Raw genomic sequence first — 26155 nt, forward strand, 5'->3', positions numbered from 1 at the left:
ATATAAAGCAAACATGACTTAAACTCATCATAAATACAGCCAGTACAAACAGCGTATGACAAAGCCTATCCTTAAACAAAAGCATTGTACGGCTGAACAGGGGATATTTACAGTAGAACTAATTGGTCTGTCGACTTATAGTGACAACGTGCAGCATGATCAGGTAACCCAAATAAAGTAGCCGTATCTACCAGAATCTAACAGAGCTACGCACTATTTATACGTCACGATTCCATACGCACGCGGCCTCCTTGCGTATCTTAGGTCCGCTCCAACACCAATTGATTTTCGATTCTGAAGCCTGTTTTGGCGTCTTGGTACTGGCTTGTCGATGCCATGTGTCCAGCTCTACTTTGTTACTTTTTCCATCAGTTAAGCACGGGATAAAACCAAGCTCCTCGATCCAGGCAACGACGCTTATAAATTTTATCGTAGTAGAAAGAAGCGTTAGTGAAGAACGCAGCCGTCAAAATTACCGCCTACATACGTAAATTTTCCCGACTTCGTCCAATGCCCGACGAACCTGAGCACTGCGCGCAAAATCGACTGGAATTATGAATACAAATTGGGGCTCTCTTTTCGGCTTCGACGCTCGATCTGACGGCGACGACGTGTTAGCCTGTAACGTAATCGTGCGTCAGCCAGACGCTAGGGCCCATACCGGTAGCATAGCAGCTGCGACGTGTATGGATGGAGCTCAGTTGGTGATAGCATTAGGCGACTAAAGGGATCCGCTAGAACGGCGGGCTTAGATGATACGTGCCTTGTGGTACGGCGATTACTATCATCTGAATCTGAATCAAGTGACTTAATTCCGTACATATGTATAGCATGCGCTTCGGTATATGTACTTTTGAGAGTGTATATATATATTCTCAAAAGCTCGAAAACGAGCATTATAGTTCAAGATCAAACGAGTACAGATCCAATAGCTAATGATATACGCTTATTTATGTCAGTAGATCTTTCACTAGGATAGTAAGCAGAGCCGCACCGGTATGGGTTCAGCAACGCGTAAAGTAAACACCTTTGATCTAAAAATATTGCCTAGCATTATAATATATTATATATGTGATACTGCAGTCGTGATCATAGCTATAGCTCGATTGTCCCGACCGTCAGCTGACCATATCATAGTGAATACTTCGCTTTTTCCCCTTTGTTATGAATGAAATGGTTTGAAGCTGTTGTCATCAATTAGGATTATGGCCAAGGCTTTTGTTAAGGTGGTCAGGTCATGATCGCTTCGACTAGTCAGGGGGACCAACCCTGTCGATTGCCGATAGCTAGTTCGATTTCGGTAACCGAACTTTATCGCTTTGAATCCTTTAGAATATACGTTTTGCTCCGCGTTTTTCGAACAATCCAACAGCCACTACTAACAGTAGGCACCGGTACGTTAGCCACGGAACTGTGTGCTACAAACGCCGACTAGCAACAACAGCACAAAGGCTCCAGAACCGACCCAGCTAAAGATGATGCTTAGCCCTTGTGACCCACGCCAGTTTACTCTTGGCTTATGCTATAGACACGTCTCCTACGGCATCTTATGACGTCTGCACGCTTACGTAGGGCAAAACCAATTAAAGCTGTTGCCTTCACTATGTAACAATCGTTGGCGCAGCTGTCGTGGACACGCCATGCTTGTGACGCTGTTGTAGGTAATGGCGCTATTATTGTTGCGTCTGCTGATGTTGTGATTTGAAAGAGGTCAATCGAACGGCGTATACCATCACAATCGCTGTCAGTCACCGACGATGCTACTTGGCAGCCTTGACCATTTGAAAAAGAGTAGTGAAACTAGACGAATAGGGAATGGGAAAATCGCATTAGAGACGAAAAACGAACTTCTTCTGAGTGAGGACGAAACGGGAAGAGCAACGTGGATGAAAGGGTAGATTCGACGAACTAGGAGCTCACGAGGGGTTGGGTCGTATTGTGGCACTTCGAAGTGATTTCGGCTGAGAGCGCCAGCAACGAGGTTATGATGGACTGGCGACAGATCAACGTTTCGAAAAGGCTGGGGTGTCCATCTAAATTTTGTATGATATATCTGATCATTGATGTGAGTTTCGATTCAATCGAGGTCAAATGCGTCTCCAAATACATCGGTCCGCTTAAAAGAATTGAGCAGCTTGCTAAAGTAATTGAATAAGTTAGACTAAACTTCTAAGCAGTATTTTGTGCTGGACGTCTTCTGTGTCGAGGCCAAATCGAACCCATCGGTACCATGTATGTGCACTAATAAAGTATAAGTAATAATACGATGATAGAATATTTTGTCTATTACGAAGATCATATCTAGCTCTTCCGAGGCGTGTTTATGATCAAAGCACGCAATCGCTGCAACAGGGGTGCCTCATAGGTTATAGTTACATCTAAACATCAACCCGAAAAGACACGTTTGTAGTATGGTCAAGTGCGTAACAGCTTGTATTTTTTATAATTTAGTAATATAGAATGTAAGAAGGCAACAGTAACAAGATATTGTTCTTTTCAGTTTTTTCCAACAAACGTACCAGCTAGCGTGGAAACCATACAAGCAGCTATCAGGCGTTACAATCAGTTATCGTTCTTCTTAATATTTCATTTTTCCCAGTTACGGACTGCCAATAAAAAAAATTTTGCCAACGCTAAGATTTGAATCAGGGTGGCTGCGTGCTTGTCAGTTGATAGCTACGACGACAACGCACGAAAGATGACGCTCATTAGTCACCAAGAACACGTTTTTTCCTCGTAAATTGCCGTCTTCCCTGGCAATAGTGTGCTTTTGATCCTGTTCTACTTGTCAGGCCTCCGCCTTTCTTGTAAAGGCCAAGCTTTAGTGGAGCTTCAGGCTACGTATGTACATATCCGCATCTATTTGTTTGTATTAAAGATATATTTAGGACACGTCCTATTTTTCCTTATTTTAGCAAAACTATGTTCTTGTTGCTTCCCGTAGCTGTTTTCACTGTGTCAACTTATGAATGTGAAAGGGGTAGAACATAACGGGCATGCTCGCTAATGATTGAGGATGACTAAGAAGTTGCGATCATTGCCACCGCGTCAGAACAACCGCAACATGGTCACTGCTACGGGAATAACTATTGGCCATTGACCCACGTTGACACCGTTTATTAGCCAAATAAACCATTTGGTACATATAAAACCTCTCCTTCACCCCCTAGCGTCGCTACAATCGTTTGACAACTGCTGGGACAATGAGCTACTGATTTTACCTCTCAACTATTTGCATGCATATATAATCATGCAGTTAATTAACATGGTGTGGGGGAGGGGGGGGGTACTGTACCCACACAAATTGGTGACTATAAGTGGAAGTTGTTCCCTTGGACAAAATGTACGAGTAGGCAAAAAAGGGGGTAAGAAGTAAATTAATTCTTGATTACTATGCCTCGTGGCTGTCGTGCCTTATAAGGACTAAACAATAAACAAGAAGCCATTGAACGTTATGATCAATAATAATGACAATTATTACTATTATTATATTGCTATAGCAACAAACGATTTACGCGCTACTGTAGTTTATTAAGTTGACCAATCTTTTCTTGAGCTGTGTTCGGCATAGTTAGCTAATGAACAGTAGCGAACGGCCGGCAGCGGCCTATAACTTGGCAATGGATCCATTCTGCCCCAACCTTATGTATAATAACTCTAGTCGTAGGTGTTATATCTCGTCTTTATGATATTTTCCCCTTCTACACTTAATAGCAGTACTCATAATAATATAATCATCTATTTTTAATTGAAGTTTCCAAGATACGCTTTCTGTGTATTTATAATTAGTGTGCTGTTATAATTAGTACAGTCGCCCTGCTTGCCCTTTGCCTGTTCCCTTCCTCGCTATAATGTATAGCCTGTCATACTCAACGCGCTTACAAAACACAAATCGACTCGAGATACACTATACGACGAAGCCGAAATTCACAATGATTTTGTTGCCACTGGTAATAATGATGTTAGAGTCTTTGATATGGCAATTGTTGCTACTGTCTCCAGAAAAAGTTTTGGCCCCTTGCGCTGGCACTGCACGTTTCGAACACGAGACGGCCACCGCAATTGAGAGGTAACACGGAATACAACATCGAAGTATCGTTTGCATCTGGGATAGCGGCACAGGTCCGGTTGGATCAGAAAATTCACGTAGCAACAGTAGTTTAGGTAAGATCCATCCTGATTTTCATCAGTATTGTAATAGTAGTAGATAGTGGGTATGCCACATCGGTGGGCAACCACCGAGATGATTGTCTTTCTAATTAATTTTGACGTATGATTGTAACAAAGTATGGGCAACTTGATGTTATTCTGCTAGTGCAAATGATAATTACAGTGCATATTTCAACGAACGAATCATGATAGATTTTTCATACCCAAATGTAGTTACTCGCCGGTCAGCAAAACAGTGGTTTTATTTCTTAGCAGTAAGGCGGTAACGACGTCACTTCATGAGTGTCAGACCCATGCGGAAAATTCTCATACATACGCCTAGTGCTGGCCATCTGGTGATGACCAAGTCAGTGTTTTAATGTAGAGCGAAGCAGATCATACGGTCATCCGACAGACCGCTTCCGATGAAAAACGTATGGGTATTTTGCAATAGGTACGCTATTGAACTACGCGCCACGCTTTACCGACGTTGTCAAGAAAAGCCAATCTGAAAAAGGCGCACACTCGCCCATAGTACGTGTCTGGTAAGTCAATCCACTTGTTGTTTGTGCAATCTGCGTACCTTTCTAAGAACTGGCTAGGCTCAATACGTGCCATCTCTCGCGGCATTAAGCTAAAACATTTTGTCACTGCTGTCGCTTCGTGACGCATGTGACGATTTTTATATATGAGCTTCTCTATTTTTTGCTGTGATAATAAGTACTGACGCGATGATAAGTCTTGTTAACAATTTAACTGCTAGTAAAGAGAACGTTAACTTTAGTGGCTGGTATTTTTCAATGGTCGTCATATTGGATTTTCGATATTATGCAAGTTATTCAGCGGTCTATTGAGATTACGCTTAAGCGTCTAAATCAAACTGCTGTTCGCGGTAGCCGCTAATGCTACAGGAGTCGTTGCACTTTGTACGGAAATTCATCGTTTTCCGGTGCTTATTTCGTTTCTGATAAGATGGTGCAAGCTCTCGACTATCAAACAAAGAAATTTTCCGAAAGTTTGTACCCTACATACGCGACTGGGAGTAATGAAACTGAAGGTGCATAATGGCAAACACAATTTGTTCTCCATAAAGATAAATAGGGGCATTATCTTATGTAGTTTCTTGACTGGGCGAAAATAAGTAGCTCGAAGGTAGAAACAAGATGATACCGATCAGCACTTTCTGAAATTGCTCAAATCTGTAGGATCCATAAACACTAATCACAGGGCACATACAAGAACTAGCGAAAACAACGACCTTATAACACGTGTCGTCTTGAGAACCACGCCGCCCTCTTCGGGAATACCCAAGCATCTTCATAATATATTTAATTTATCCACACCTTAACAAAACCGTTTTAAAGAGGCATTCGAACCACGCCCACCTTGGACTAGGCGCTTATACCTGGGCGAATTATAAATCATACAACATACTGTTTAGTCTAGAAGTCTGTGTGATTTAATTACTTTCGTTTGACATTTGTGTGGGTTCATGCGTCCCCCGCATACCTATTCGGCGTTGCGAAAGACCCCTGCTATACGAAAAACGAACGACGTGCACCGGCCTTAAAATTTAGAAGTTTTTTAGCCCTTTATCTGTTGCTTGCTGTATGTTGAGAGTTACTGAAAATAATTGTATGTTGGTCTAGGTGTCTGTTCTTCTCTCCACGGCGGCTATTCAACTGGTTGGTAGAAAATATACTATGCAGTACTGTAATATTTTTACGTGGCGTTCCGGGTAGGTGGCCTTATTATGGAAAAAAAGGTTTTATTCACTCGTCTGTTCTGCTGGTGCCTTTTGTTTCCATCAAATACATCTTTATTTTTGATGCAGAAGTAATACTGACTGCAGGCTAGTTCTCACTACTACTCACCTGTAAAGAATCAATAGCATGAAGTTCAAGACGGACTGAATGATTCTCCCAACGACGGAGGAAACGCGAGCTGAGGATCTTGGACACGAGCGTCTTGTGCTGATTCAATCGGCATACCGCAGCATCGAAGTCGCGAGTCAACTTGAACTTCGGCCCGATCGGACTCGACGGAGCTATCGTGGGAACAGAAACACAAAAACAGCATTGTAAAGTTGAACGTGAAGAACTGAGTAGAGTACTGGCGCAGACACAACGAAGTGACACAATGGGAAGTGTTAAGACCCTTATTATGATTATCGTTGTAAGTCCGTTGGGGCGTCTGTCGGTGATAATGGAGCACCCTAACGGGGTAATGTAAAGATTTCAAAAGCTTAACTTAACATAGTAGGGAAAAGGTGAGCACTTCTGCCCGAGGAACCACTTTATTATTGTATAACATGACGGAGTTAGACCGAGGTTACTGGCTGTGACCGGTAACCACTTCAAATTGATGGCTTCCAGCACGAAATGAAGTGTCTACGCCTGAATTCTGATTTAGACCACCAGGTTACCGTACGTTTAGTAAGCAAACGCGTTCTTGGTTACGCTATTACGAGGACAATTATCAATTGACGGTACTGATTTCATAAATTCTAAGATAGCAGGTATATTCAAATAATTCAACAAATTCAAATGCAGTAAATAATACAGCTTGTATATTGATTGAATCGACAATCTCAGTGTCTTTTTACGTCAAGGTGTTTTGGGCCATTCGACATATGGCTATAAAAACAGATTTTTTTCGTTTACTATTTTGTGTTCGGCTGAAATTAGGGAACCATCACATTTCGATAAATATGATAATTCAATATGTTGATATCAAGCAATGATATACCCAAGCTTGATGACATACATCTCCACATTAAAATAAAAATAGTTTGTTCCTCGCAATGTCAAACATCTCTTTCTACCTAGAACAAGAGCGGTTGACTTTATCCGTCGATTCAGACGTACCGATCATTCTGAAAAATGTTCCGTTTCAAGCCGGCGTTATCCGCTCCATTCGGTATGGCGCCGCGTCCTATACATATGAGTAAGAATCAGAAACAATCAGACTTCCCCGAAAAAATAAGTTATTACTTACTGTTCCACGTTTTTGACTAAACCCAAAGTTCTTTTACAAATTGTACGTCGGAACAAGATTTATCTAGAAAAACAGCGGTCGCCGCACATCTTGGCAATGTTATCGTATCCCTCAGTAGTACTGATCATGTATGTTTCTTACAAATAGCAGATATTTCGTGTACTTTATTATAGTTTGATAAATATCTAGGCAATGATAATAAATGTATAACGGACAGTTTGTGGTGGTATGAAAATATATTATTATCTAGCAGAATTTAAGCACTCGAATGGCCAATAGCGAAGCTTGACAAATACTCGAGAAGACGACTCTCTACTGCAGAACCGTTACTTTCTGCAGTGGGTTCCGAAACGAACAAAAACTAATCTTGTAGCTAGCTATTTCTTCCATCTTGCTGACAAGCTCACAGCATTGATTTGGATCAACCAGTTTGAACTTATTCCACTGCAAAAATCGAGGTTTCAGAGAATCGTTCACAAATAAACTATAATAATGCTATGTATTTTTTTCATGCCTCTGATAAATAGAAAAGAACGAAGCTCGATTTTGTTCTTCCTTCGTTCGTCGACATAAATGCGGAAGTCATTTGCTGTCAATAGGCCAAACCATCAAGATAATAATAAATTAATAATTGATTGTTTCCACGCCACAATAAAGGCTCAGGCAGGTCGTTTAGTCTCGGGGCATATTTTCAAGGCACATTCCTATATCCACCCCTCTGAGGCGGCCTAATCACAGTAAAGCAAGTGAAGTTCTAAATATCTTCAGTTTGTTACACCAAATACAGCAAAAGTGCACAGGTCTTCAACGAGATCTATTTGCCTTTCGGGGCCATTACCCATAAGAAAAACTCTGTAATTAGCATATGTGACGATTGAGTTTGCATATTTACTAGGTGTAATTAGCATATGTGACGATTGAGTTTGCATATTTACTAGGAAAGCCGTTTTTTGGCCAGTATGTCATTCTTCTGATAACCACCTATACCAAATAGACCAATAAAACATCTACACAAGCACAAGTTACAATTTAACAGAGTTACGACGTAGTACTGTCTTCGGCGTTCGAGTGTCCACAAAATAGACGGCCATGGCGTAAATATTTACGCTATAGCCATTTTAAGCTTATTAAAATGGTGGTATATTTTTAGTTACATGTCCACGCTGTGAGATATGCGTTCGATCAAATCGTTGTTGTTATTATATTTCATTATAGTCATGCTATCGTATTAGACAAAGGCTTACCACCCATATAAGCAGCCTCTCGTTGGTCTCATAATTGAATTGATCTGGCGCTGCCGCCTCACCGTTCAATTTCCGTTAAAACTGTACGTTTCTCATCAATCTAATCTACGGATTGTTGTCGTATTGCATTATAGTCTGGTGTCTCGGGTATGACTTAGACGATGCAACGTGATGCTTGGCAGCCGCAGTATATCAACTCTATCGAGGAGTCGCCTAACGCCTGACGACAAATACTTTCCGACGGCATCGACTCCGACGATATTTTCAGGAATAGAGCACAAAATGAAAGAAAAACTAGAGCGGAATGAAAAATGCGAGACTCGATTGTACATGACAGGTTCCTGCGCAGCTGGCGAGAATCCTACGGTCGGGAAGCCGTCTTGTCCATCTGTACCAGGCCGTCGCGCCATTGTTGCTACCGCCGTCGTCCTGGGTCGGTTGCCAATCTGAGCGAGTTAAGATGGGAACAAAAACAACGCAGTCGACATACAGGCCAGCGACAAAGTAAACATACGACGAACAGGCGATCGTAAGGCTACAGGCTGATTGGGAACGGTAAAAGCACAACAAGCATTTATTTGTATGTCACATTCCTCCACCTGTTTTTGCAGCGCTCTGCGCATGTAGCAGAAATGACAAATGTCAATGGGTTCGCAAGTCGCAGGGATTACCGAAATGGGCAACTCTTCAATTGATAGATATCAAGTGTGACGGAAAAACAAGAACTAGGTCAAGGCGCTTTTAAGGCGGGTATGATGAACAATTAACCTTTAGACAGTTATGATATTGGCGACCATGCAGAAGCCAATGATGAGTGACAGTATCAGAGGGATAGACTCATCCTGGCGGCTACGTTTGACGTCTTACCGTTACTACTTTGCTGATGGCGCAGTGACAACGTGTTTGCCTGTTAAACGTGGCAACATAAAAAGTGGCCTCGGCTCGAAATCTGGCGCAAAAAATTTTGTTTCGTGGTGAAAGCCGCCTGGAGCAACATTCAGCTAAAATTGTACCGGACGCAAAACTACAAATGGGGGCTAAATGGCCCTGTCAGTAGGATGTCGATGTCAAAGAGAAAATGATAACCACGTTACCAGTACGAAGACGCGACGAACGGCCGAATTTACAGTAAACAAGCGCACGCCGATGACTCGAAACGCGTCGGCTGGCAAAAATGAATATGCGCTGGTTCTAAGCTCAAAATTTGCAATATAATGTAAATACTTAAGGTTGGGGGACAGTTGACTAGAGTGATAGCTCACTTAGGATTCAGCTGTCTATAGATAGGTTCTGCTAACTGTGGCCGAAAGCTATTTTTGCTAATTACTTCCTGTATAATGATCTAAATGCGGTAGCGGAGGTAATAAAAACTGGTAATCGGGAACAAATCAACATCTATTAAACGTTGCTTGCAATCAGTTTACTCGCACTACGGAAACGGGTTACGTCATATAGAGTCTGTGGAAAACAAACATTGCAGAGTCAAAGGGTATCTACCGGACACATACGCAATTTCGCCTGTATCACATCTATGAATATTGCGATGATAACTGATATATATATACATACTACTATAGTTGATAAAATTAGTGTTGTACTGCTCACGCATGCAGGCCCTCGATATTGAACCAATGCATCGACCGGTAATGATCCTGTGGATCCGTTTAGCTGAATATGTACTAGTGAGATAAATAACATGCAAAACTTTTCCGCACGTCTATAAACATGATAGCTTTCCCGCGCAGTTCCAAAAACGAACATATGGCAAAATAAATTTGCTAAATTGTATAACAATTAAAGATGTTTCTAAAGATAGATTCTTGACAAATGTCGTACACGAGCGGGACGTTATATGCTGGCCATCGTACGTTTTTCTTATTTTTATTGCCCCATTTATTGAACATGATTTCTGGTGTTTTTTTTTTTTTCCGTTAGTCAGAGTCTCCCCAAGCGGTCCCGCATATTACTATAAAAAATATTATGTGTATGAAAACATACCGACTCTCTATCTCGTCGCATTCACTGGCACGACACAAATCTTTTTATGTGTTTGTTTAAATTGATTTTTTTTTATTTGCTATCGAGTATATAGCTAAATGTTTCGCGTTTACTTGTTAAATTCAGCAAGATCGGTCGGAGTTACACTCAAAAAAGAAATCGTGGCAAATCCGGGCAAGTTATATCGCGATGTTAACGCTTCCATCGTAGATCGAATAGTCTGCAATGACGAACGAGCCAATCAAATATCTAAACCTGACAACCAACAGAAACGCAAATATTATGAGAGAACCAAAAAAATTAAGGACAAACCAAATTACACGAATGATATATTTAAATGACACCTTCCTCGTGTTTCACCTGCTCTTGGCCTATTTTTCTCGTCTAGTGAGCGTTTTGCTAGGTCCATACCATAAGGGTTAGAGGACATCAGTTTACTTTCGTAATGAACAGTGTCAGAAGCGATTCCTACAATATCTCTATGACGTTCGACTTTGCTAGAGAGTAGAGCCATGTTTACGGCTAACGTCACTGATACTTTTACCTGATGGCTCCGGGCGGACACGCCATCCCTCTCTCAACGAAAAGAATGACACGAAAATTTCGTTGGATCGTGATTACTCAATTATTACCGAGCAATTGTCATGTGATTTTATGCCAGCCAGATGATGTAATGGACCTTTTATCAAGCTTATTGATTAGGGCTTTCGATAACTTTCAATTCGACGCGCATTGCATCTACTGTAGATGATCTCAATATCTCAGACTTGTATATGGAGAATATCGGCCATTGCCCGATGTGTTTCGGGAAAAAAATAGAATGCCAGTTACTACTATGGGGGGGAACGAACCGCGTAACAGTATTGCTTGAAAATAGTCATAGTTGTTTGCAATAGAAGAAGAAGAATAATAAAAGAACGCATCCTATTATTATAATGGCAACAATAATGAACACCAGGATTGGTTTTTTATAATTGTCTTTGAACGACGCCACTGTGTCACTGATTTCGCTCGTTATAATGAATCGTCTGAGGAAAAATACACAGAGAGCCTGGTATCACCGACCGACACCCAAGCCAGCCAGCCAGCCAGCTAGCCAGCCTATTGTATAAGGTGCCACAACGCCTAGCGCTCTAACTCGGTCACGAAAGAAACTTTCAAATTACTTATAACAGTATTCTAGAGCACTATTCCTCTTCTCTGAAACGTAGCCTAAAACATCAGACAGAAAATGCAGTAATGGTATACACTGGACGATATATATGAATATAGTCAGAGCGTCCAATATGAAGATATAACTATATGCTATAAAATAACAGAGCGTTCTTCATCTCGAGGCTAAGCACGACCCGACGTCTCGCGCTAATATAGATGCCATTGTCGTTTCTGCTGTAGGCGGACAAATGTTTCCTCTCTTCTTTAATAACATCTATTGTTAATGGTAGCAATGGTATAATTTATTATTTTGAGCTTTTTACGTGTTATTGCTGCAACTGTGTTGTTTTGACCTTAGTCGCGTTACTTAGTTAAGCGTTGCTTTAGACAGCCGGTGGCCTATTTCGGTAAGAGAAGACACGGCCGGTTCTGAACCTAAATTACCCCGAGTGCCTCCTAACCTAATTAAACGCTACATGTTATACTAACTGAAAACTGTAACCATTTTGCTTACCCGAACATGACGAGTGGCAGCTGGGGGCCACGGACAAGAAGCCCGTGCCAGGACTCGAGCATAGGCCCGAATCCGACGACAGGGTTGACTCAAAGCTGTTTTGTCGGTGCAGTTTGTGGGCCGGTAGCTCAAGCGTGCTCTGGCTGAGATTGAGCGCCAAACTTGGCCCACCTCGACGTGATGCCAACACCGATTTTGCGCTCGGCATAATGGCTAGATTGTGTCTTGTTTACGCCGCCTTCGAAATACTGTAGTGCTTTTTCTCACTTACTTATATAGTGTCCCTAGCACGGCGTCGACTTCTGATAAATAGTGGTTACACAGGAATACAGAGTAATGCAAATGAACGGATCGTGCGATAACTCGACTCTTGATTTATAGGCGGCTGCCGCTCGATATCGCGCAACGTGCTCGAGCACGACTGCTTGCTCTGACGTCTCCAAAGTCTACCGACACTTAATTTACTTATCTCTGTTTTATCTAGCTTTGCTATCGCGTTGTTCGCTTTCCGGATTGGAACTGTTCACTCCACATCATACAAATAGAAGCGCGGCCTTCTCGTAGTAAACGTGATCGTCATCGTCCTCTTCGAAACACGCACAGACACAATTAACAACACGAACGATGCACCGTTGTATCCTTACGGCCAAATACAGCAGGATACAAACAAGTAGATGCCGTCTTTCCAATTTCGCCACCTCTTATGCCCCATCAACGACAAATCGGTTTTGCGCAGAATCAGCACAAGCCGTTCGCAGACACATACGTCACACATACGCACCCACACTGGCTGTTTCCGGTCGCGCGCAGATACAGTGAGTCCTGTGTTCCTGTGACAATAGGACACAGCTTGCAAAAAACAAACAAATAAAAATCTCTTATGAGACGGGTCTGCTTTGATATTTTTGCTTTGCTGACGTCGTATCGATTCTTCCCCTTTTCGTTACTTTTTTTTTCTAATGGCCACTTTTCGTCCATTTCTCTTTTGCTTGTTTCATTCATTGGCCTTCGCGCACGTTCATTGTTTGTTTTTAGTTTCGTAAATGTTGACCATCTGATAGGAATGACCGACTGATGAAATCGAGATGTCTACGCTTCACAGCACTCAAAAATGGGAGGCAAGCGATGGCAAAACAGCAACGGCAGCTTCGGGTTTGTCGTCAAGACACCACTGCACAAACGAATATCCTCATATCTCACGAGATCCATGCGGAGTACGAACAGCCGCTGGACCACACCACTTTAATCGCGACGGCAGGTAATGGCGCACGAGGCATTGCTAGCTGCACGTAAGGCTGCACGTAAACTCTATCGTCCTGCTGTCTGCCTAGTTAGAAGGGTTGCACCGGGGAGATATATGCCACCGTGTTTTCTCTATTCGACTATCCGGGGTTCCGCGCAAGTCCAAGTTGGCGGCAAAAATTCGATCGTGCCGCGAGCACAGCCCAAAACCGGCCGGGGCAACCAGCTCACAGGCTATTAGTGGTACAGTCTTGTATGGCTATAAATATCTCGTAAGTAACACAGCCTTACCGATCTGCTGCTGTTTAGCTGTAGTTCAATTATACACCCGCTTAACACTAATACGTTCAGCCGTCGCTAGGTGATTGTTACTAGCTACATTCGATCATGTACTACGGATCAGACATAGCCGATTCATCGTAGCTTTTTATTTTGCCGAGTTTTGCCCTCTGACTGTTGCTTACCTCTAACGCCAGCACTTTTGAAGACCACCGCTGACTGACGCGTTTTTATCGAAACGTTTCTATATGAACTGACACGGTCCTGAGCATCATCTGCCACTCCAGTTTAGTAGTTCCGATCATTTGGCTGTAAGCGACCAAACTAGTACCTATGCCTCCGCACTTGACCGACCAGATCTGCAACGTTCACGGTTGCAGAGATTGCTTGCTGATCAGTCCGCTTCTTGGCCACACTGCTTAGCTGCCGATTAGCCGGCGTGTCCCAATGCACCTCGCTTGTTGATATGTTGCAGTGCAGTAGTTTTTGCTAGCATTTCGTTCCTCAGATGGTCATAAATAAAACAATACTGTCACCTCACCAATCACCCCTCAATTCCGTCGTGTTTCTTCCCCTGAACAAATATCACTAATATGCCATAGTATGTTCTCTTCGTAGTCGGCCACTCACGCCACTCACTGCTTCCCCAGACCAGCAATTGTTACACCAATAAAAACACTACCTAACAACCGGCTCTTAACGCGCTGTCGCGGCCGGCGTGTCCCGTTCGGTTAGCACGCAGCTAGTACTCTCCATAGACACACTGACATTTAGAAAAGCTGTTCGCGTTATTACTCGAATCGTGGGAACGAAGCGGCGAAGGCAGATGACCGTGACGGCAGCGATGGCGGCAATGGCAAATGCTGCTCCGATAAAAATGATAGTGATCGATGTGAAAGGAGGATTGGACCGATTTTGCCTCGCCTCAATCCTTCTTACCCGTCTCCTTCAGCGATTTTCACGTTGCGGCACCGACGCTGAGCCGTTGAGCGAGCAACAGTAGCGGTAATAGCAGCGGTAGACGTAGCTGAGACAGCGTTGAATCGCTGAATCGCGCAGCGACACTAGCCAGCGTCGTGATAACAGTCCGGCCGTTGACGTTACCACCAAAAGCGAACGCGTTGCAGCTCAAGCAAGCTAACCGCTCCCTTGCCACAGGTTTGGCTTACTCCTGCCTTATACTGCTATAACGCTACCGCCGTTATTGGTCCATTGATAACATCGCGACCCGTGTGCTCTGTGCCGTTCACTATTCCAGGACGTCGCTGCTGTGCAAGGCAGGAATATTTGCAAGGCAGCAGCAACAGCGGCAACGAAGCTGACAACAAGACGAGCAATCTTATCAATCCTGTCGGTAAAAGCAAACGTTCTCGCACGATGTTGTCTTAGACGGCGTATCGAACAAAGCTTCGCAGTTGGGCGTTTCCTTTGTTTTGGTTTTTATTTCGACTTTCTTCGGGCTAGATTTACATTTCCATCAGCGGTGACAGCAGCAACGAAAGCAGCTTAAGCAGCCGCAATACCAATGCAAATAAAAAAGCAGCGGCGGAGACCGCGTAAAATGTAGGGGATTGCCGACCGGCGACATTGGTTCCAAGACATGCAGCAGTAAAAACTGTGAAGTTTAATGGGAATATCGGCTGTAATAATAAAAGGGCAACTAGGTTGAGCCGTGAATAAAGGTGTTAATTCTGGTAAACTAGCGGCTCCAACGGAACCGCATTCGCCACAGATTCCGTTGGCGATGATTTCAGCGACGGTTGTCGGCTCCGACAATGCCGACTTTAAACTGAAACGAGAGTGAAGCGTGAAGTGATAAGACTGGGGCGAAGAACTGCACCGCTATGCGGCGGTACAGGGAATTCAGCAGGGCAGACTGGCTGGCTGCGTGTCGTTGTCTTCTGGTGGATGTCGACTCATAGATTTTGGTTGTAGGGTCGCAAGCTATTATGTATATAATTGACTGTTACTCCTGTTACAGCACGCAAAGAGACGTCGGAAACCGTTATGATGCTGGGCGCCCCCTTCGTTGTCTGCTGACACGTGCAACTGCAAAAACAAGTTTTGTTTGTATCGTTATTCTCGTGAGATAAGCCGGATGTGTGTGCGATAATATGGGCACCTTAGCAGTATCAATCGCTCTCAGAATCAATGCGACAGTGACGTCACCGGAAAGCTACACTACTAACTATTCTTTAACAGCACGATGATATGCGTTGCGTTCTTTCGTCCGCCCTCTTCTGCTCTCACCTTCGACAACAATCCAACGCTCTGTTTTCTGTCTGTCGTAATCGACTGTTCTGACTGGTCTTCGCTCACACTTCTGCATTTGTGTGGCCGCCATTTATTGCCACCGACACCTCCTGCATTCATGGGTGTGAACACAATACGAAAAAAATCTTGGTATTGTTCGTCCAATGCTTGTCTGGCTTCGTTCGATCCTTTGTTCAGTTGAGTAAGCGTTATTTTCTGTTATTTCGTGTAAGTTTCTGTTCCTGATCGCTTCCGCTCCGTATACTTCTTTGCATTCTCGTAGGCGGTGTTCAGTCAACGCTGTCTTTCCTTGCCTTTTCTTCGAAAACAATTAAAACACAACTGCCACCAGCAGGACACGAGGTAATAAAGTAGAACAGTCAGGTCAAACTGACCTGACTTGACTTGCCTCGCGTGTCGAGTCCGCTTGTGACGCACCTTCGGCAGCACCTTTCGCTTATATTGCCAATATGTGTACTTCTCTATCTCACCGTACGGTCCGCTAACTTATCACGCGCACTTTTCGTTATCATGAAGCTCCGCAACTGAAAATGACAAAAAGGCAGTCAATGCGTGCTACTTCGGCTGCAGTGGCGACACTTACGACTGTCTAAGGGCACAATTTATCTGACAGCACCCCCTCTGCAGGTCAGAAGAGGCGTTTCCTAGCAGTTCCGCCCTGCAGGTTACAATAAGGCCGAATCAGGCTGTCGTCGACCGGCCAACTCTAGTTGTAACTGGTTCTGCTCTGCTTCTACTGCTGATGATTGTAGCGGCGCCCTGTGCCGTGCGTTGGCAGAAGATAGGAGGCAACAGTGGATGGCAGTAGGTCTCTCTCCCGGGTCTAGTTCGACTCAAAGGGCACCTTGCGCATGCGCCTTACGTTGAGAGCAGGCTCCCTACCCGTGTTAAAACTAGGGCTTTGTTGGTGTCGGGAGAGAGAGCTTCTGAGCGCGAGCGCCTCAGCTGAGCTAAGAGCCAGGACCCTGCATCAATTTCTGTAATATACAACACAGATGTGGTCACCGCTTATTTGAAGCTAAGTAGCCACCGTTGATGACGCAGAGGCTTTAACCAACTTCTGAAAGACCTCTGAAAAACCCCTGAATAACCTCCGAACATCCAATCTGGTGCAGGATAAAACGTACAGTACGAAGTGTCCATCTAGTTATTTCGCCTATTCCTTATGGCTGGCTTAGTTCCATGCTGTCTTACAGGTTATATCTCGCACCGGGAATTTTTGGAGTCTCAGCGTAGTCTTCTGCTAGTTACAGTCGTACTAATTGGAGTTCATGTTAGCCCCATTACATTGGTTGCTCTTGATCGCTAGTCAAGCAGAAAAGGTAAAACTGGAGGTGGTGCTAGGTAGCCGTATAAAGGTCACTCAGTTCTAGGCTACTCAATAGCTCGGCTGGACCCTATGGCCAAAGGTACAGCCACAAAGGAAAGGGCAGTTAATCCTAGAAAGGTTTGAAAAGAGAGCGAAGCGAAAGGAACTCGCTTGTTCTAAGAGTGAAACGCTGCTGAGAATCGTGGCTCGGAAGCTAGTCCGCGATCACTAGCTGCGAGGCGGATTATTGAAGAAGTACGCCATGACGTCACCTTCGTCTATACCTGTCAGGCGAGAAAGGGTAAATGTTTTTCCTTTGACTGGCGGCTGCACGCGAGAAGAGAAAAGAGCCGGTCAACCGTACTATGTCATATTTGAAATTCCCGCGCAAACAGGTCATCGATGACCGAAAAAATCTAGAGCAGTAGCGACATCGTCGGGTATCATCACATATCTCTATAGCGTACAACAGTACAGTAGTAAACAGCTGTAAATATTGGAATCATATTTGCCATACGCATTCGTAGAGATTTGCGCGAACGGGCGATGGTGATGTGACTTTCGTCTGGGGATTGGCTTAGTGATCGAAGTATATGTCAGAGACATGTGTGTGTGGGCGTATTTCACATGAAACTTTATTAAAAATAAGATATTTGACAGAAATAAGCAAAGATTCTGCTGTTGTTTGTGGTACGTGTCAGGGTCTTATCCGAAACGTGTTTCACAGTAAGGCCTTGCAAACTAATAATCTATTGCTTGTTTTTTTGGCTTGATAAGCATAAGTTATTCGACAGAATTTGTAATCCAATACAGTTTATCTTGAAGTTTGTTCCAAGCTCCGACGAACTGTACTATCACAGACACATCATTCCAAATTGGTTCTTAAACTTTCTACAACTTCTTCATAAATATCTGCAAAGATCTTTAACAGATATCAGACATAAATCTTTACGACTTTTTAGGTTTGAACAGTTTCAGCCGCTATAACTGACATCTAACGTCAGGTGTTAAATAATAACTCTTTGCAGCCGATGGTGTGTTTAGTATATTGAACGCAAATATTAGTTTAATTGTCCTGGTTTAAGATTGCGTTGCTGTCATGTGGTCGCCTTGACTTCGCGAAATCTTTCCCTAATAAAAGGAAGTAATCGAATGTTGAATTTAATCTAGGCCAAATTTATGGCAAAGAGATAGCAACTACTATCATTTTAATCATCAGTTGCATAGTTTTATATTATGATTACCTTGTCTCCTCGCAAATGAGGCTCCAGCCCCGAAAAGGAGCGGTGAGTTGGTGCGGTTTTTTCATCGCATGTCGCAAAATCCACAAAATCAAAATCAGCTGTAGAATCATTCCTGCTCATATTAAGGCACGTAATCATATCTACAGTCATACTACGCATACGCAATACGGCTAAATCGTAGCTCCTACGCGAGATCTACGACCGGCACTGTCTTGTTCTGTCAGAATCATGCCTCTTGTGGCCACCATGGGCAAAATCGACACTCTTGGACACTTTGGTCGTGTATCAAACCAGCAAGTCGACGTAACATCAGCCACAAGGCCGTATGATCCTGCTACAAGCATACACATACACAAAATCCAACAGCGTTCCCAAATATCGAAGTCAGCTCCATTTTTCCAAGTATTCCGTTGGTTTCGGCAGCGCGCACGCCTCTTCACAAAATTTAACCAGCTCCTATTCCGAGTCTCGCAAATGCATGGATTACGCTCTGTCGGTAGATAAAGCCACCCCGTTTTACGCTCCTTCGATCCAAGTGGTAGCGATGCCCATGAAGCTAGCAGACGCAAAAGGTGTTTTTGTCTCTAGTTAACATTTGAAGGAACAACACCAATCCTTGACACAATCGAGTAAGCCTACCTAGTGGTAGGAAATGAACCTAAATGGTCGAGAAAGAGAGAGCGAGCGGGTGATACTATTAATACTGAACGCTGACGTTTGGCTGCGATAAGTATAGGTTACGGAATCGCAGCCACAATGCAGATAACCGTATGAAGTAGATAATTCAAGATTCGCAGAACGTCATTATTCCGATGACTGCCATTGCTACCGCCGGTCTTCCTACTTACGGCTCGCTCATTGCGACGTTTCTACGTAGAGTTCCGCGTGTGAAAGCTTGGGATTGATTCAGTATGACGTACAATGAGCTAGTAACAGTGTTGCCAGCTAGACGGAGGGTAGCAATTTGTACTTGGTGGAGTAGAAAAACTGATGCGAAAAATGTCTGGAAAAGATCACGCTTATTTTCCAACGAGCATTAAGTTAAAAACGTCATGCTGGGTCTAATCGGCAGTAGAAAACACAATATGAAGAAACAGCTATAAGATAAAAGCTCAGGATATATATATATATATATATAGGGTTAATATCAATCAAGAAGAAACAAAAGCGCATATTTTTATTGATTCTATTGCACCATATCTCTCTGTGTACTTTTAGATATACCCAACATCCAATTTTTGTACGGAAAATTGATTAGAAGTTGCTTCGGTTCCTCTCTCCTCCATAAAAGTGAAGCGCCCAATTTTCGGAGAGACATGATATACATCCTAAAAAATTCAAGAGCAAATTAAGCCTTTTAGAACGCTTGTTGCGTAAAGGAACGCAGCTGTCAACAAGTAATCCGTCAACTAGTAAAGATCGCGCTGCGCTAGAGTAAACTTTATGGCGAGAAAGCACGTTAGAATGGCAATTAGGCTGGAAACTGTTTACGAAGTGAAAGAGGCAGTTCCACAGGCAGCACTTGGTTAAGCCTTGCATCGTTGTTAGGTTTTATCTTGAAAGGCTCATTGTTTATCGATGCAGAGACGAGACCCGTAGTGAATACGTCATACCCTCAAAGGACAGAGAACGGAAGAAGTTATCAATTGATTCGTTCACAGACTCAAGTGACAAGCTGTAGGTTCTAGAAGCGCAGGAAGCATAACAATGACAAGAGGATCCATGAAAAGCTTCGTGAAGAGAGTAAAACCAATATCAGCTTAATTTTTAACCCGGTTATGGGCGAATGCGTTGTGTTAGTTTAGAGACAGGTAGCGAGAGAAGTCGAAGCGACTTTTGTAGGTGTTTAATACTTAGACTTATACCACTGATAATACGTTGGAAAGTTAGACCAAAATCAAACTTTAAAAAAAGTTTCTTAAATTATAGTACCTTAAACTCCGACGATAAAGCTAACTTTTCGATTGTTTGGCGTAAGCTGGAGTTAAGTGTAAAATATCTCTCGATAGACTCGCCACATTTAGCCGTATTGTACCACAGTGCATTTGAAATATTTTAAAGAAATTATCAATTTTAGATATGGAGCTTTTCCTTCAAAGAATCGATATATTTTATTGAACATTTGAATTAACTAAATATTCAAATGATATTAGTAATGGCTGTCTAAAATAGCTCAAAATATCTCAACTCAGAGCATGACTCATTCACAGTCCTTTTGGCATGCACACTTTATGCCTAAGAAAGAACTTGGTTTCATTTCAAACTGCTTTAATTCTAATTCCTAATATTCAACTACGAAAAGTCAATTTTGTAACATAAATAGTTTAAATTGTGCGAGTTCCAAATGCAATGTTACATTTAGTATAGTTAACAAATCGTCATCAGACGATTTCCAAGTTGCCAGCCTTTTCCATAACCAATACGTTTCTTCTACGACAGGTCGCATTGTTTCAAGGCCTTAGGTCAGAGTAGACAATTCAGGAAAAAAATAATCGCTCTATTGGTCACCCTTCGTATTGCAGTTCGCACTTTTACTGAAGGACCAAAGTATATCGACGCCGAGATTTGAACCGGCATGTGCTCCTAAGTTACCAATAAAACACGTTGCCATTGCACTGTAACGTGGATATACTTATCCACGTTACAGAAAATAAATTCTGTTTCTTGACCAATATTACAACATTGCAAAACGACTGTATAGTACAAAAACTAACAACAACGACAAACATAACTACCCCGAGAAGACGCTCTTCTCGTCTCGGTAAGCTAAAATCTTGTTATTTTAGCTTAACATCACTGTTGTAAGACGATGTTGATTTAGGTATAAATTTAACGTTAATTCTGCGCACACGCAAATGCACAAAATACTAGGTGTCCGTATCTAACACCGTAAACAGTCACCACATTAAATTGAAAGAACGAAGAGCTAGATTATCAAAGAAATTTTTTTTCATCGTGTCGAGCAAGCGAGCCGATCTGCACCTTATTTATGCTTTTATCTAGGTTACTATAAGTAGCTCACATCGATTCTCGTATCCTAACCCAAACCACCTATATTAGAATATACTTTACTTGACTGAGGTAGTTCGCGAGCGGGTTGACATGATCAGTGGTGACCCTGTGTTATTCTCAGTACGGCTAAATATAACAAGTGATACACATCGCATTGCAAAACTCATGCAAAGGCTAAGTCGGTTCCGTTCTTTTTGAGATTGTCAGTATCGACGGGTACCGTCGACAGATCCAGGCGAAAATGCGGGTAGAAAGACGAACCGTTGAGGCTGATTTGGTCATACACTCGACAACTATTTATGAGTATATAACCATCTGGAGCTGCTATCAATCTGAAATGTAAAATGTACTAAGCCTTTGTATGGACTTTATGTTTTAACCCAACAAGGTTTGAGGTAGCTAGCCTAAACCTGGGTAATTAAGTAGTCTACATATCAATCAGATAAATGGAGCTTTGTTTTGTGTAGTTAGTCTATAAAATGAAACAATTCAACAAAAAGTAGTTACATACATATATATATATATATGTAGATTCGCATAGCGGCTATCTGTAGGTAATGTTAAGTTCGTCGTTAAGTTAAAATCATGTATGTAATAAGGGTATGTTTCTTTTTAAGTTATCTATTTGATTGGTGATACTTTCAACTTAACTATAGAGCCTTTTATCTATGGCAGCCTTAGCACATGTTGAAGGAGCAGGAAGCCAAGCTTAAGTGGTTTCCGGGCGACAGATGACCTGATGTGGCTCTTGCAACCCATTTCACGAGTGCATATGAATTTGCCAGCCGTCGAAAGGCAAAAGCTTTCGATAGCCTCGAGTCATATTGTCTGTTAGTCTATAAACTGAAACAATTCAACAAAAAGTAGTTACATACATATACACTGGCAAATGTGTCTACGATACAATGGATTGTGCCTCATTCGAAAAAAGTCAAGTCATGAAATGGCGACGCATTAATAGGATATATATTCGAACCTCTAACGAGATTGCAATCTTATTGTGCATATAAATAGTTTAGCTTGCTAGTGCTTCTGCTTCAGTATTGGGGTCACGGGATCAACTCCAGCCGCAAGTGCACCCCAGTAATATAAACAGTGTTTGTCGCTCATAGATACGATTAACCTAAAAACTTTTTTTGGAATTTTTTTATCGATTCTATTGATTATATATACCTAATCGGTTCACTGAAGTGTGTAGTCTGGGAGTGGCTAATGCACATTCTTAAGAATGCATTGCCATGGTAACCATAACTAACAAGCATGTTGGCGCGATTATTCAAATTTCAGCGTTAAAAAGAATTATTACCAGGCCTTAATAATCAAGAAAACGAAAAACGAAGAAAAAATAATGAATGAAGGAGGATGAGGTATTATTTTTATCAAGATTAATAATTGTTTGTAAATCTCTTGGAGAAATTCCAGATAAATCAGGAGTTACCCCGCTTAAACTTCTAATGGGGCCAAGGATTGGATCACGTTAAATAAAAAGAAAACCAGTAGTTCTAGAAAAAAAAAATCAATATTCAAGTATAGAACGGCCGTTTGTCGGTGTTAAGCGCTATAGAAGAGTGAGAGGTTTCCCATTAGCTTAGGCAGCGAATATCTATAAACATATTAGTATCTGTATTGGAAAGGCATTAATTGAAAAATTTATTAGATTTTGTAGTCCTCTTGCAAAGAAGAAGCACTAGAATGGAGAGAGTAAAATTCAAAGCATAGAAGGGCAAATAAATTTCGTACTAGATCTTTTAACTTGTTATTAGAAGTATAATTATAACCAAGGATAACAAGCAAACGATTTCATGCTTTTCATTCTATAGGCTATTAGTTAGATAATATACGGCCGCTTCAATTATTACATATTTTTTTAATTGCAAGTGAATGTTTACGATTAAGCCTTTATATTAGCAATATTTTTAGATTTCTTTACAGTTTATTCGGATAACTTTGGTATGTAGACCATACAAACAGCGCGTGTTATCTTACCTAAATTTCTACGGTTACGCATCTTTAGACAATCTACACTAATCATTATTCGTATTAATTCAAAACAAGCAAACAATGGCGCATATATAATTTCTGCTTCTTTGTAGGCATACATATGTATCTAAGCAGACGCGTATCCCCTATACAGAACTTCTATACTGCCTACATATACCGCCTAATACATGATTCAAACCTTTCCCTAATCTGCTTCAGTCTGTTCAGCCGATATTAACTGCCCATTTATTATAGCTAGCCCAATAGTATACAGTGCCAGTCCAATCTTGGGAGTAGCTAATTGCTTTCATAATCAATTAATTACGTTGACTACGCAGAGGGAACTTTAGTTGCTCTTATCGCTGCAGCTTACAGCGACGAGTGAGCCATAAAACGCACGTCCCTGACTTTCACAGTCGCCTTGCAGCAGTTGTCCACGAGACTTTCGGAGCGTCTGCTGGCACCTGTACGAACATGCGATTCATTGCATAGTTATCCGCTTTAGTCAACCGAGCAACTAGACAGTTGCCCACTTATCAGGAATTTATACGGTAAAACGAGGCATCCAGTGGAATCAACACTGTAACGACGTAGCTAGAAAAATATGCCGGAAAATCAGCAACCATATTCGTTTCATGGACAGCCTATTTTTATGAATAGCGTATGCACATATAGTATGGACACGTATGGTGGAAAGAAGTAAATAAACGTCTACGTTCCATATCTGCGTCTAGTGAAATCTTAGAGACAATCAAAATATCTGAAGTAATTTTTTTGTTATTTGAATGCGTTAGATGAGGTAAACAATAGCTTCGATTCGTATATTTTTCGAGGCACGTATAAATATTATTCGGCTTAACATACCAGTGTTCGAATTTTCATCTAACGGCTAGCTAATACAGATTGAATGACAATCCGTTTGACAGAAGCAGCCAAGTTTGTTTCAGGTAATATTGCCAGTGAATTATGCACGCTTCTTATGTCTATTCACAGTTCTGAGTGAAGGCGGCATATACAGGGCACGGCGAATTAATTAGAACTTTCTGTTATGCATTATTTCTAAGAGTGTATCTAAATGAAGTTTTTATTGACTATGTTCATTCAATATATATAGTTATCATTCGCCGTGGTTAGATCGTCAATTCAAGGCCTATACCATTCACTAATCACTTTCAAATTCATCGTTTTTTAACCCATAGACAACTTTTTAATACCAGCCACGCACCAGGCGATATTGGTAGGTGTAAACTGGCTGAAATGTGACTCAACTGTGCTACATATAAACCATTTCAGGGGAATCGAGTGCTAGGCCGGTAGCAGATCCGCAGGCGCTCAAAACGGCCAATAAATACTAAAGATGCAACAAAGCACAGCAAGTCCTGAAAAAGATGATCGTGTGAGCTTGTCTAAAGCAGCCAATTAGCAATTAATATTTTGCTCTTCAAATAGGCCATTAATCTCTATATATGAAGAATTCAGGTGTATAAATTTTTTTTTTTTTTTTAATTAATTTTCAAACTAAAATTTAATAAAAATCTTTCAGTTTACTTAGAAATCTGATTCGGATTTTTTTTTTAGAAAATCCCACATTTTTTTGCTGGACCCTGGGGTGACTCTCAGCTGACCCGTCTGTCGAAGAATCGATTAACCAAGCAGAATATGCTGCAAAGCAGCTCACAAAATCCTTGTGTTGAATTGTTATTATAACACTGACGTTCCTTAGCTGAACGTTGTGACGCTTTTTGTTCGGATGTTATCGGAATATTTCTGTCAAATTATCGTTGCCATAGCTGACATCTTGTATAAGTTAGGTTTACACTTAAAGAAATGTGTCCATATGGCGGCAGCATAGGTAAGTTGGATCATCCTTAACTACACTGCAGCAAAATCCCCGACGTAATGGCAGGCTGCAAGCAGCAGGTTTACCAGTTGAAGTTTTATAAAAACTAGTTTTTAAGTTATTTTATGACTTAGAGACCTATAAAAAGAAATCACGGACTGTGTCTAAACAGACTTTCTTATAAGAGCTGACAGAGAAGTAGGGGCTCATTTTGGATATGACGGTCTATGACGCGGACGCCTTTGGATATCACCTGTTCGCATCAGAATGCTTTGGGAGTGCTATATATAAGCGTACGACGCACAGCTGGCGAATATGCAGATATTTGGGAGACCTCTATTTTTTCATTTAGGTTGAAATCATGTGATCCCCGTGATAGTTTAGCGGGTAGCGTATTCTCGTGTGGTACCGGTTTGACCCAGGGCAGAGATAAACTCCATTTCGTGCTGGGAGCCAGCTGTTTGATGGGATAACTAACGGCGACACCGGACGTAAATCTCGAAACGTACAGGTTGGAATCATGCAGTGTTTCGCTTCCTGGATCCTTAGTCAGTTCACACACTATATAGCTTACTAACAGCCTAGTAAGGAAACTGTCAAAAGCTATCGTAGAGCCTCAATATTGTAGAGCATTAATCGTAAATAAAGGAGAATCATTTAAAAAAAATCATACATATGCCATATCAACAGACTGAAATGGGAACGACTCCATCGCTACGCTGCTGTTTACTTGTGGATTTTCCGCAAAAAAAGAGTTAAACGATGGGCAAGCAATAAGTAAAGAAAAAAAAAACTTGTTAGTGCGGTACATACAGGTAGATCTGCTCTCATCAGTAAATCTAACTCAAAAAAATACTCGTGGGTTGTTCAAGTGGTAGAAATGTAATAGCAGGGTCGACGAAAGTGTTTTGAACGCTC

At 41.9% G+C, this 26155-nt stretch overlaps 1 protein-coding gene and 2 long non-coding RNA genes across 6 annotated transcripts in view; 1 reads left to right on the forward strand and 2 right to left on the reverse strand.

Moving 5' to 3' along the window:
- LOC111262395 (C-Maf-inducing protein) overlaps positions 1-17413 on the reverse strand; it is a 43666-nt gene extending 26253 nt beyond the window's left edge. Inside the window, exons 1-3 of one of the 3 annotated variants that reach the window (XM_022836627.2) lie at positions 15829-17413; positions 12058-15627; positions 6024-6196 (exon numbers count right to left, since the gene is read on the reverse strand). In XM_022836627.2, coding sequence (XP_022692362.1) covers positions 6024-6196; positions 12058-12265 — 381 coding nt within the window. In that variant the 5' untranslated portion in view covers positions 12266-15627; positions 15829-17413. Of the gene's footprint in view, positions 1-6023; positions 6197-12057 lie in introns of all 3 variants that reach the window. The other 2 variants (XM_086969089.1, XM_086969090.1) reach the window with 2 other exon arrangements.
- Positions 3290-10017, forward strand: LOC147753201 (uncharacterized). Its single transcript, XR_015311903.1, has 3 exons — positions 3290-4164; positions 4426-4694; positions 8525-10017. It is a non-coding gene; the product is annotated as an uncharacterized LOC147753201 (long non-coding RNA).
- A 3072-nt stretch (positions 17414-20485) lies between the features above and the next one.
- The window catches only part of LOC111262396 (uncharacterized), a 7845-nt gene continuing 2175 nt past the window's right edge, over positions 20486-26155 (reverse strand). Inside the window, exon 3 of one of the 2 annotated variants that reach the window (XR_002681587.2) lies at positions 20486-21749. This is a non-coding gene — a long non-coding RNA (uncharacterized LOC111262396). Of the gene's footprint in view, positions 21750-23264; positions 23862-26155 lie in introns of those variants that run through there. The other variant, XR_002681588.2, reaches the window with a different exon arrangement.

This window comes from Varroa jacobsoni, unplaced genomic scaffold (genome assembly GCF_002532875.2).
Source record: "Varroa jacobsoni isolate VJ856 unplaced genomic scaffold, vjacob_1.0 scaffold_657, whole genome shotgun sequence".
Classification (NCBI taxonomy): Eukaryota; Metazoa; Arthropoda; class Arachnida; order Mesostigmata; family Varroidae; genus Varroa; species Varroa jacobsoni.